A 12,945-nucleotide genomic window follows, 5' to 3' on the forward strand; every position below is an offset into this window, starting at 1 on the left:
AGAGAGAAGATTTTTTGAGGATAGGTGTGACTAATGCATATTTAAGAGATGTGGGAACTATACCAGTGCTGAGGGAGAGGTTGAAGATGTGTGTGAGTATAGGGTTAAGGGTAGAAGAGGGAGGGGAGTAGTTGTGAGGGGATGGGGTCAAGGGGACAGGTAGTGAGGTGAGAGGATAGTATAAGGGCAGAAACTTCATCCTCTGTAACGGGCAAAAGAGCTAAATTTATGGCTATGTGGGTTTTGGATGATTGTGAGCTTTTGAGGGGGTGGGAGACCGGTAGTATGTTGAGAGCTGATTTCATTTCTGATGGAGTTGATTTTGTTGTTGAAGTAGCTGGCAAAATCTTGGACTGAGAGAAAAGTTGTGGTGGGGGTGGGCGGAGAAGAGTATTGAATGTGGAGAACAGACGTTTTGGGTTTGAAGAAAGAGTAGAGATAATAGTAGAGAAGTAGTGTTGCTTATATAGATTAAGGGCAGAATAGTAAGAGTTCAAGGTGAAGAAAGTCAGCAGAACTCCGAGATTTCCTCCAGTGTCATTCAGCAGTACAGGAACATCTGCGTAGGTACTGTGTCAGAGGAGTATGCCAGGGCTGAGGATGAGTGTATGTTTTTCGAGCTATGGTAGTTGGGGGCCAGGTTATCAAGGACCGATGTAAGGGTGGAGTTATAGTGGCAGATGGATTCATCAGGACAGGAAAAGGAGGGGATGGAAGAGAGAAGAGGTTCGAGAGAGCTAGCGAGCTGTTGCTGTTCTAATGACTTGATTTTTCTGTGAAGTTTAGTGTGAGGGGTAGAAGGAGGGAGGAGATGGTACAAATGAGGAGGTGGTGGTCAGAAAGAGGAAAAGGTGAGTTTGTGAAGTTTAAGAGAGTGCATCGATAACTGAAAATCAGATCAAGGGAGTGACTATCTTTGTGAGTGGGAGAGTTAGTCCATTGTGACAGGCCGAAAGAGGAAGTGAATTGCAGAAGTTGTTTTGCAGAGGAGGCAGAGGGATTATCAACAGGGAGGTTGAAGTCACCGGCATGATGATCTAGAACAGTGTTTTTCAACTAGTGTGCCGTGAGAGATCCTCAAGTGTGCCGCGGCAGACTGACAACAGTGTGACATATTTATTAAATTTTGCTTGTTTTTTATTCTGGACCGTTTTTTTATTTTGAGTGAGATGATGACTGAGGGTAACAGCGCAGCGGAAGCTCACTTCCCCGACCCGTGTTCACACTTGGAAGGAACCCCCACCCACCACAACACGTGTCTAGTGCCGCTCTACACGCCGCAACACTTCAACCCCCCATGCATGCTGGCGCAGCTTTACTCCTCCTCCAGAATAGTTCCAGCCAGCGGGGGTGTCCCTCTTTCAAATTTTGAAATATTGGGAGGTATGTGACAGGCATCATTTACAACCAGACAATCATTATGATTAATTGTGAATGAATGTAAATATGTCATGTATAGTTTGTAGGAGGCATGGCATGACAGCACAGTACAGTGTGTGTGTGTGTGTGTATGTATATATATATATATATATATATATATATATATATATATATATATATATATATATATATATATATATACTGTATTAGGCTACAATGTGTGATTTTGTAACATTTTGGGATGGTGGTGTGCCGCGGGATTTTTTTTATGTAAAAAAGTGTGCCACGGCAAAAAAAAGGTTGAAAATCACTGATCTAGAAATAGTTGCAGAGTCAGGGAGGCGGCATATGACTGCAACGCGTATAGAGAGGGGAGAGAATAAGCAAATCGTGTGTTTCGAATGCATTTTAAACTATTGGTCACGCAGGACCGTGTTATCTATATGTCCTACTTCTTTCTCCAGCAAAGGAGTTCTTACATCCCTTTTTCGCTTCATATTTGTAAACATACCTCATTAGGAGGTTAGAAAATTTACAAATAAAATAAATATAAATAACCATAACTTTAAAAACGGTGTCCTCAATTTGTGTACAGAGTTGTCCACAACGTCTTGTTTACTTATTTGCTATATAGAACAATAGAGCAAGTTTTTTTAACAACTTCCGATGAATATAAGTTTCTTATACTCAACAAAGATTTACCTTTAATTGCTTTGCCACCAACACACCGCAAAAGCCCCTATCCCTCAACCATGGTATAGCAAATCAATATTTAAAGGAACAGATTAAAATACAATAATACAATTCTGTTTTTATCGTTGCATTAACGTGTTCCTGTAAGAATATTTCTACCTTTTTGTACCGGTTGGCAATAAGAGGCTAAAGCATAAAAATCCTAAGAACTCTAAACACCGGTTTCACCACCCCAAGAATGATCTTACTCAATATTAACACCATCTATGGTGGGTGCTCTAAATGATAGGTTTAAGTCTTGCATATTTATTTATTACTGCTAATGTCTCCAATCTTTTCTGTAACCTTGTATATCTAACTCAGATAATGTGACTTTCTAGTAACATCATGTTCAGCAATTTGAAACTAATTACCTGTGTTTACCTGGTTGCTAGGAATTATGTGACAAGACTGTTGGTAATGTCTGACATTAGCAAAATAATTCTGAAGTCTGTAAAATGCCTATTGTGACTATTAATGTAAATTAAATTGTAATCCTTATTTCAGATTTAATTCTATATATTTTTTTTTTTTTAGGTAAAACAAATTGCCCCTTTGTAAGGGGAATAGTGTCTTGGTGTCTTCCACGATAGTATGGAAAATGAAGACGACGATCCAATTATACAGGAGGTAAAAATATTAGCCTTTATTTTTATCATTAGTCTTTTTTTTATGTATGCTTACATCAGGAATTAAACACTGCTTTGCAAAATACATTTATAAAAAAACACAAAAGTAATTGGGTTTTTTTAAAAAAAAAAAAAAAAGTTTCTTGAGTATATTTATTTAGTCATCTTTGTTGTGGTCAAGTAGGGACCGATATAAATTAGGTATTACATTTGAGTGTACTTTTGCGTGTATTGAAGAAAAGTTCCAGATGTTTTACTGTATAATCATGATGATTTCTACAAATAAAATTACTATAATTCACTGTTTATTGCCGTCTCGTGAAAACACATTTTCTTTCTATTGTCACTTACTTCTAAACTTCACTGAGTGATCTAATTCTCTTTTTTTCATTTTTTTTTAGCTTGATGTGTTCCTGGCGAAAAGTCTCGCAGAGAAACTCTATTTATTCCAGGTATGATTGTATTTTTATTTATAATTAGACATTCTAGCTCAAAAATGTCATGTTTTAATTCATTTATTAATTAATGTGCTATAATTTATTTTTTGCATTAAAATGTACATTTTATTTCAATATGCAAGTAGAATTCACTTTTGCTTTTATCTTCAAGTCTCCATAAGGAAAATTGTAAATAATTGTGTAGCTTAAAGGAAATGTAAATTTTCATGAATCAGTGCACAATTTTTTAAAATACTATTAAAAACAGGGGCACTTTGATTCATAAAAGTTTACATTGCAGCGTATTTTAGAAATACCTTTCTCTTCACCAAAGCTGGATCGCCGATATCCCCCGCCCGCTTCTTCCTGCTGTAATTAAACCGCAATGATGATGAAACCGACTTTCTCCAATCATGGCGTGTCCTCATGAGATGGACGCTCTGGGGGGCAAGCCATGATTGGAGAAAGCCTGTTTCGTCATTGTTGACGTAAAGACAGAGGAACTGCGGGCGGGGGATCGGCGATCTGGCTTTACTGAAGAATAAGGTATGTATTTGTAAAATGTAAATTTCGTGAATGAAAGTGCCCCTGTTTTTAAAAGTATTTAAAAACTGGGCACTGATTCATGAAAGTTTACATTCATTTTAACATTGCTCTTTGTAAAGGGTCATAATTGGGGGGGGGGGGAAATATATATAAAAAACAGTAAAAAATGTATTTGAGTATATCCACTAAGCAACCATACTATGCCAATAAAACCTAAAAAAATTGGCAATAATGGGATAATTTGGGAGATGTAGTTAGTATGGTTGCGCCTTAAATGTTAGCCAAAAAAAGCTTTAAAAAAAGTCCAAAAATGGTCATAATCACCAAGTGCATAAATAAGCTTTTCATTAATTTTTTTTTGATAGTGTATAAAATAAAATTCAAATTTGTTATCCACTGTTTATTTTGCATGAGCAAACCTGCAATAATAAATTTAAGAAGCAGTTCCTGCTTCTTATCCTCTCTGCCACTTCTCTGCCACTTCTCTGCCACCTCAGAGGGGGTAGAGATAAATCACCCTGTACTCTTCTTGGTGGGAATTGACAGGCCCTGCTCTTGTGTGTGATTGGTTGCATCGGAGCATGGGGCGGGACATCCGCATGCAGCTTGATACATTTTCCTGTTTGGATTACATGCAGTTAAAACATTTATTGCGCTCTTTTAAATATGAATATGCAGACCCCCTTTTGTTGTTGCCAAATAGAGACCAAATGTAAATGAGATTGTGTTCTGTTCTAAACAGTCCCTACGTAACATGTTGCAGGCAAACTGTAGCATACTGAAAAAGTACACTGTTATTCAAAATGTATGTTCGTTATCACTACGGAAAGCAGCATATAAGCATGAAAAGTGTAAATGATGTTTCATTGTAGCTAATACAGCTGTATCAGCTGTGTGTTTCCTGTTACTTGGATAGAAAGGTCAAAAATGAAAAAGTGCAAGTGTGCGTTTCAGTTTTAAATAGAAGCATTTTTGCAAGTTGCTTCCATTACCAAAAATGCTTCTAGTAAGTTTTTATTCCTCCCCCCCCCCTGCATACGCACATATGCTGTGAAGGCCTGCGCACCAGTATTCAAACGCCACACTGTCTCAGAGTCAGCAGTGGCTTAAGTGACATAAATTACATCTGCGCAGAAGCAATACACATCCCTGTCGGCTCTCTGAGCAAGCATGGTGTTTTGTATACTGGTGCATGGACCCTCACAGGATATGTGCGTATGCTGCTGAAAAAAAGATTTTACTTTGACACATTTTTGCTAATAAAAGTATATTGCAGAAATGCTTCTATATCATATTGAAATGCATCCTTGCATATTTAACTTTGGACCTTTCTATCCTTTTTAATAATAATTGGCTGAGAGACACTTCCTACTAATGGTGATACTCCCTACTAGTGTTCATTGGCTTAGAGGCACTTTCTGCTAATGCTGATACTCCCTACTCGTGTTCGTTGGCTGAGAGACACTTTCTACTAATGCTGATACTCCCTACTTGTGTTTATTGGCTGAGAGGCACTTTCTGCTAATGCTGATACTCCCTACTTGTGTTTATTGGCTGAGAGGCACTTTCTACTAATGCTGATACTCCCTACTTGTGTTTATTGGCTGAGAGGCACTTTCTGCTAATGCTGATACTCCCTACTCGTGTTCATTGGCTGAGAGGCACTTTCTGCTAATGCTGATACTCCCTACTCGTGTTCATTGGCTGACAGGCACTTTCTGCTAATGCTGATACTCCCTACTCGTGTTCATTGGCTGACAGGCACTTTCTGCTAATGCTGATACTCCCTACTCGTGTTCATTGGCTGAGAGGCACTTTCTGCTAATGCTGATACTCCCTACTCGTGTTCATTGGCTGAGAGACACTTTCTACTAATGCTGATACTCCCTACTCGTGTTCGTTGGCTGAGAGACACTTTCTACTAATGCTGATTCTCCCTACTAGTGTTCGTTGGCTGAGAGACACTTTCTACTAATGCTGATACTCCCTACTAGTGTTCATTGGCTTAGAGGCACTTTCTGCTAATGCTGATACTCCCTACTCGTGTTCATTGGCTGAGAGGCACTTTCTGCTAATGCTGATACTCCCTACTCGTGTTCATTGGCTGAGAGGCACTTCCTGCTAATACTTATATTGAGCATTAGTAGTCAGTTCTGAGCATTGGTAGGATGGGCACGACTTATTATGTTAGGCTTAATGTAAACACATTTTACTTTATATTTATTCAGACAATAAAAATGTCAACACGTTTAAATGCTGCTGTTTCATACCCATTAAATAACATTTTTGCGTAATATGTCAATGTGCTCAAATCAATTTAGTGAAAAACAACCCAAGCACAATAATTAATGTACTTTTTTACCATGATTAATTAAACATTTTATTGGTTTTTTTTTTACTATAATATCCGTTTAAAGGGACACTGAACCCAAATGTTTTCTTTTGTGATTCAGATAGAGCAGGCAATTTTAAGCGACTTTCTAATCTACTCCTATTGTCAATTTTTCTTTGTTCTCTTGCTATCTTTATTTGAAAAAGAAGGTATCTAAGCTTTTTTTTTGTTTAGAACTCTGGACAGCACTTTTTTTTTTTTTTTTTTTTTAATAATAATATTTATTTTATTTTCATAATAAAGTAAGCTTGACAATGACAAATATAGAGTAATCAACTCACTTTGTACATACAGATGTAACAGAAGTCATAATAAAAGTATCTCCATGAACAGTTGTAAGTAATATCAGGTATATAACATATTTCTCCAGGATATGAAGGGAAACAGAATGAACAAGCAGTTTTAGCAACACCTGACTGTTTTGATTGGTGCAACACCATATTTCAAATGTGAACACAGTAGCATAGTAACGTCGACCAATCAACTGAATGAGATCCTTCACCATATTAGTCTTAACGACCTAAAAGGCCATTCGCGACACATGTCTCCGAGTGAGGTAGAGAACCTCTAAGAAAGAGAAAGCAAAAAATGGAGGGGGGTATTAAAGGTAGAAAGGGGAGAAAGGGAGAGAGGGAAGGGGGGGGGAAGTGAGTGCGGAAGGGTAGGGAAAGCTGGACAGCACTTTTTTATTGGTGGATGAATTTATCTACCAATCAGCAAGAACAACCCAGGTTGTTTACCAAAAGTGGGCCGGCATCTAAACTTACATTCTTGCATTTCAAATAAAGATACCAAGAGAACAAAGAAAATTTGATAATAGGAGTAAATTAGAAAGTTGCTTAAAATGTCATGCTTTATCTGAATCACGAAAGAAAAATTTTGGGTTCAGTGTCCCTTTAAGCTATGCAGTAGACATTCTGTTTGGGTAATGCATTTCAGTCTGTAACAATCCTTTGGATTTTCCCCTTCAGTACCCGATCCGTCCATCCTTGATGACTTATGACAATGTCGCACACTTATCAGCAAGGATTAAACCAAAGCTACAGAAGGTAAGTTAGATTTTGTCGTCCTCATCAGACCTAATACTTGTCTCACCTGCTGTAAAATTAAGTTGTTTTTTTCAAAATGCTGCAAAAACATAGCACTGAATATGGACAGCGAGAACTCTAGAGGCTAACTGGATGCCAGTAATGCGGTACAGACGGCAAAGAGAGATGAGTCATGTATTTTCCATATAATATTTCCGTACTGTGGATAACTAAAACTGCGGACACCGACTCAACGGATAAGGGGGTTCTAATGTATATGAAATATTTTGATCATGTTTTTCAGCACCTCTGAGTTTATTTTTTCTTTTACTCTTAAATAAAACATGTTCTTGATTAATGCAGCTTAGAAAACATTTTATCTTCATTGCCTTCCAGGTCGAAGTTGACATGGCCGTTAATACACTTAGCCCAAATTACTCTCGAAGTAAAGGAGAGCAGATTGCACTTAATGTTGATGGCACAAGTAATGATGAAACAAGCACCTACTCAACGTAAGTATTTACTTTTCCGCCTCTTCAAAAAGATGACATATATTTCCATTGGTAGATATCTTGCACCATTTGTATAAAGCCTTGCCGGAGCTGGGATGGTTTTTGTCATTGGAGAGAAAGCTCTTCCAGTGTAAATCCAGCTCTGTGAGTTTTCTCTAAAGCGTAGGTCTTACTGTTACTATTATAAATGCATTTCCAAACGCTCAGAAGGCTGCGTGGTTAATCTGGGTGTACCAAGGACTACTTTAGTAAGTGCTAATTTAGTACAAAGGTTGTATCTCGCTTATCATGGGTTTTCTAATTCTGAAACTAGGAAGTACACACTGCAGACTTCACAAGCATAACCCTGCTACATATCTATCCATAAAGGCACACAAAACAAATATTTTCTTTCATGATTCATACAGAGAATGTGATTTTATATAAGTTCCCAATTTACTTCTATTATCTAGTTTGTTTTGTTCTTTTGGTATCCTTTTTTGAAAATGATCCCTAGGTAAGCTGCTGATTGGTGGCTGCAGATGTATGCCTCATGTTATTGGCTCACGCTATCTCTCAGTAGTGCATAGGAGTTTATTTTACAAATTATATTAATAGAATGAAACAAATTAAATAATAGCAGTAAACTGGAATGTTGTTTAAAATTGTATTCTCCATCTGAATCATAAAAGAGAAAAAATATGTGGGTTTCATGTCCCTTTAACTGGCTTTAGTAGAAGTGCTCAGATACTGCCCAATAAGGTAAGATTTACTAGCAGAATGACTGTTACAAATCCTTTTGTGCACCAATAACCGGGTACGTTTTGCTTCCTCCAGATAAGGCTGGAGAGAGCATTGTTTTCACACTCTTCGGATATGTTACAAAAAAAGAAAAGTCTAATAATTACAAATTATTTGATGTCCCTTTAAGAGAGACTGAATTTTCCCAAAAAAATATTTCTTAAAAATCATAACATTTATAAATAATAGAAAATGTTATAATATTGTAAAGTATTTCTCTGCCCTCCCCTGGTTACCGACTGGCAACATTTTCTGCTTTTTATTTTAAAAGGTATCTCTCTATCTCTCTCTCTCTCTCTCTCTCTCTCTCTCTCTCTCTCTCTCTCTCTCTCTCTCTCTCTCTCTCTCTTTCTCCTCTCATGATTATTATTATAACCTACTGAGGTAGGCTCAGGAATGTGCACATGTTTAAAACATGCCCTATATAACAGCAATGTTTAGATTAGTCTTCTATATACAGTGCTCAGTACACGTGCATGCTTCTGAGCCTACCTCAGTATGCTGTCATGGAATAAAGCTAAGTGTTCAACAAAGCAGACAAGGAAATGATACAATTGGCAATAAAAGTAAATGGTAGAGTTTTTATAAAGTTGTACACCCTGTGTCTCCTTTACATGCACAATACATAGCCAGCTGTATTTGTCTTTTTAAAGGACCAGTAAATACCGGAGATTTGCATGATAAAAAGCCCTTAGTCAGAAAAACAAATCTACTACTCATTTGAAGTTCAGAAATTTTTTAAAGTTATGACCATTTCCACTCCTCCTGTACCATGTGACAGCCATCAGCCAATCACAAATGCATAAACGTTTATTCTGTAAATTCTTGCACATGCTCAGTAGGAGCTGATGACTCAAAGTGTAAATATATATTGGAAGTAAATTGGAAAGTTGATTTAAAATTGCTGCTCTCAATACTGAAAGTTTAATTTTGACTTGAGTGTCCCTTTAACATGTGTTATTGTGTTAGTTTTTTGTGGTTCAATCCATTTTTTTTAATAATTTTTTATTTTATTTTCATACCCCTTTTATTACTTTTTTTTTTTTTTTTTTTTTTTTTTTTAATATTATTTGTTTACTGTGACATGTTCTGTTTTGTCTGAAAAATAAACTGTATTTGTTTCCAGGAAAATGATGGACAAGCAAACATTTTCTTCCATACAAGCGGCAAGCAACACTTCCCGCTATGCTGCTGCTGTCTATAGAAAAGGTCTGTGGGTATTTTACCTTTTTGCTTTGCATGTAGTGGCTGGGAATACCATTTTCATCATAGTGTTTAGATCTTTGTCACTGTCACCCAGTAATAGAACTCATCCTACACATCCTACTCATCCTACATCCTTTGTCTTTTTTTTAAATATATTTTCCTTCGCTTATTGCTAATAGTTTTGCTAGAAATTTCAATGTATTTTAGTTTTGATTTAAGTGTCTCTGTGATGCACCCTTATGCAAAAATACCTCTATTAATCCCTTTCTTGCCGGGACTTATTTGTCTACATCGGAACAAAGTTCCAATGTAAACAAATAAGTAAAAATGTAAATCACGCCATCGTTCATGTGATCACGTGATTTAAATAAAGGGATCGGGTCAGAGGGGAGTGCCTATGACGCTAGGCACGCCCTCCAGCCCACAATCCCATTTACCAAGCCACTATGGCTTCAGGTCAGCCAAACGGCTAGGACTTTCAATGCTGTCTTAACGGCGCTAAAGCCCAGCGCTGTTAGAGCAGCATGGAATGTCCTGTCACTGTTTTAGGTCATATGTGCTGATATTCACAACTTGCAGCAGTGAAGTGTCACTGGGGTCATAACTGAGATATTATGTTGTTAAAATGCTTTACATTAAATTTAAATGCACAAATATGCAGTTTTTTTTCTACTAGAATGCCACAATAGTTTAGAAAATGTAAAGCTTTTTTTTTACAAAATTCTCCATTAAAGTCTGCGGGAATTTTTGTATAGAACTCATTTGATAAGCTTTTCTAGAGTATTGTGATCGACCTCCTAGAATTGATGATAGAAGTAGTAAACTGAAAAACATGAGATATGAAACAGTTTAATTTTAACTTGAATATGCCTTTAATTGTAAGTATATATACAGCTTCTTAAACACTGCTTCTAACATTTTTATTATTTTATGCAGGCGAACTTCACCTTACGCCTCTGCATGGAATTTTACAAATGCGTCCTAGTTTCACATACCTGGATAAGGCCGACACCAAGTATCGGGAAAGAGAAGCTGCAAACGAAGGTAATTTTGTGCACCAGAATCTGATATTTATAAGCTGAGCAGGTCTTTATAGATATAAAAACAAATGCTGAATATGGCTGCTCTTTTCGAAGTCAGATTGCTTCTTGTTACACACACAGATCAAAAGACTAAAAATTGGAAGGTATCCTGTGTTTGGGTCAGATACATTAATGCTTTACATTGCTAGGCACATATATACGCGCTTGAGCCAAGACTGTGACATGCAGGAATGTGTTGTTGTTTTTTTAAATTTCTTAGTATTTTTTAATTTTCCTCTGAAGGGAAATTTTAACATTTTTGATATACATCCTTTAATGTATCCGTTTTATTTTTCTGGCTGTCCTAGCTGGTGATTCCTCTCAGGATGAGGGCGAGGAAGATGTAAAGCAAGTTACAGTAAGTCTCACATATTTACCATGAGCGTGTTTTTTCTATTTATGGGGTTTTTTGTATGTTATTTAAAACTTTAGTTATTCACTCACTATTTATTTGCTGTCTAAAAATGACACTTAGTCTGTGCAAAAAAATTAACATACCAGCTGAATATGAAAAGGTTATTAATACATTAATACCTTGTTTGCTGCAATTGTTTTTCAGTAGTCCAACTTCCCCACCACCTCCCTTATTTGGAGGAGCCACTCTGAATCTTGCAACTGTCATTTTGTTGATAAAACTTGCATCTTATTTTATCACTGAGGCCAGCTAGGGACTGATAGTCTGCAGTACATTCTTTAAGTATTCATAATTGTAAAACCCATCATTCCCAAAGTTTAAAGGGACATAAAAAAGCCTTATAATTACAAGATTTGTTTTAAGTTAATTAACATAATAGACAAGTGTAACCACTTTATGAATATATTTACACTTGTTTTTTCAACTGAAGACTTTGTACAGCAGATATTTGCTTTTGACTCGCCTCCTCGTATACCACCAATAGTTGCATGTTTGAGTATCTCCATTTCAACCATTTTGAAAGTAAGTTTGTTTTGTATTTTAATAAAAGCCACCTAAACATCACATAAGCAAACTACTAATATTGATTTAGACACAAAAAAGCTCCTAAATAAAACACAAATTAAATTAATATTAAACAGGATTGCAATATACGTTATTTTGTTTGCTTTCGTTGTAAAATCTGTATCGCTTTATGTAAAAATCCAACGTTACCTAGAGAGGCCATAAAAGCAAGTTCTGTAAAGCGGCTATCTAGGTACTAGGCAGTGATTTCTTACAGCAATGCACAAACTCATTTTACAGACGGCTCTAATTTTGTCACGGTCAAGGGAGATGAGAGAAACATTCTTTCCACGATTTTCTTGTAGTTTTGTTAGCACAGAGCTTTAAGAATCGCTAATAAAGTGAAATTTTAAAATAGTTTTTAAACATTTATTTTGTATGTAGGTAGTTTTTTTTTTTCTCCCAATAACTGATGCCAATAAAAAGCAGGATATTAATTATAATTTTTTAGTTATTTCAAATGTGTTTTTTTTAATGCATTCTTTTGATAGTGATAGCTCCAAGTTTAGCACTGTTGATGAGGTTAGGCTGGGACACCCGGTGAAAGGAGCTGGGATAACAACACTCCCCCCCCCCTGCATATGAAAAGACACATAACATAAACATATACATCGGACACTATGGAGCTTGGTTAGGAGTTTGAAAATTAGCACAATGTTATTAAAAATAATTAAGCAAAACTAAACATTGTTACAAAAACACTCCCAGATGGGCTGTATAAATGGATCATCTACAAAACATTTATGCAAAGATCAATCTAGTGCACTATATCCCTTTAAAGAAAACCTTTTTATTTAGAAAGGACCCAATTGTATATTTTGATAAATGCTAAAAAAATATTTAGGCACCTCAACACAGATGTCGTTGCAATAAAAATAAGAGAAACTAAAGTTATTTTTTAAAAACCACTGCTATGTATTTGGGCCAGAGTATTTGCAATATGTAAGTTAAATTGTGAACAATAAATATATTTACAAAAAAAACAATTGTATAGTTTAGAAAACAACAAATCGTATTTAAAATGATGCACCCAATTCGTATATCAGAGATTTTAGTGTGATAAAGTTAACATTTTGTTCCACAGTATAATCTAAAAATAATGCCCAAAGACGAGGAAACAGCAACTAAATAGTGGTTATATTCACTGCCATCCGTGACTCATAGGGAGTGTTACAAACTGTTGAGTAACCTTTATATGCTATTTTTTTATATATGTGTTCTCAATAAAGTAGCTTTAATAAT

The 12,945-nt window shown here is 36.1% G+C and overlaps 1 protein-coding gene across 2 annotated transcripts in view; it reads left to right on the forward strand.

Annotated features, from left to right (window-relative positions):
- Window positions 1-12,945, forward strand: part of POLR3E (RNA polymerase III subunit E) — an 89,023-nt gene that overhangs the window by 5,229 nt on the left and 70,849 nt on the right. The window contains exons 2-9 of one of the 2 annotated variants that reach the window (XM_053694676.1): window positions 1,166-1,383; window positions 2,650-2,742; window positions 3,143-3,193; window positions 7,088-7,165; window positions 7,541-7,656; window positions 9,563-9,645; window positions 10,579-10,686; window positions 11,033-11,082. In XM_053694676.1, coding sequence (XP_053550651.1) covers window positions 2,707-2,742; window positions 3,143-3,193; window positions 7,088-7,165; window positions 7,541-7,656; window positions 9,563-9,645; window positions 10,579-10,686; window positions 11,033-11,082 — 522 coding nt within the window. In that variant the 5' untranslated portion in view covers window positions 1,166-1,383; window positions 2,650-2,706. The remainder of the gene's footprint in view (window positions 1-1,165; window positions 1,384-2,649; window positions 2,743-3,142; window positions 3,194-7,087; window positions 7,166-7,540; window positions 7,657-9,562; window positions 9,646-10,578; window positions 10,687-11,032; window positions 11,083-12,945) is intronic. The other variant, XM_053694675.1, reaches the window with a different exon arrangement.

This window comes from Bombina bombina, chromosome 11 (genome assembly GCF_027579735.1).
Source record: "Bombina bombina isolate aBomBom1 chromosome 11, aBomBom1.pri, whole genome shotgun sequence".
Classification (NCBI taxonomy): Eukaryota; Metazoa; Chordata; class Amphibia; order Anura; family Bombinatoridae; genus Bombina; species Bombina bombina.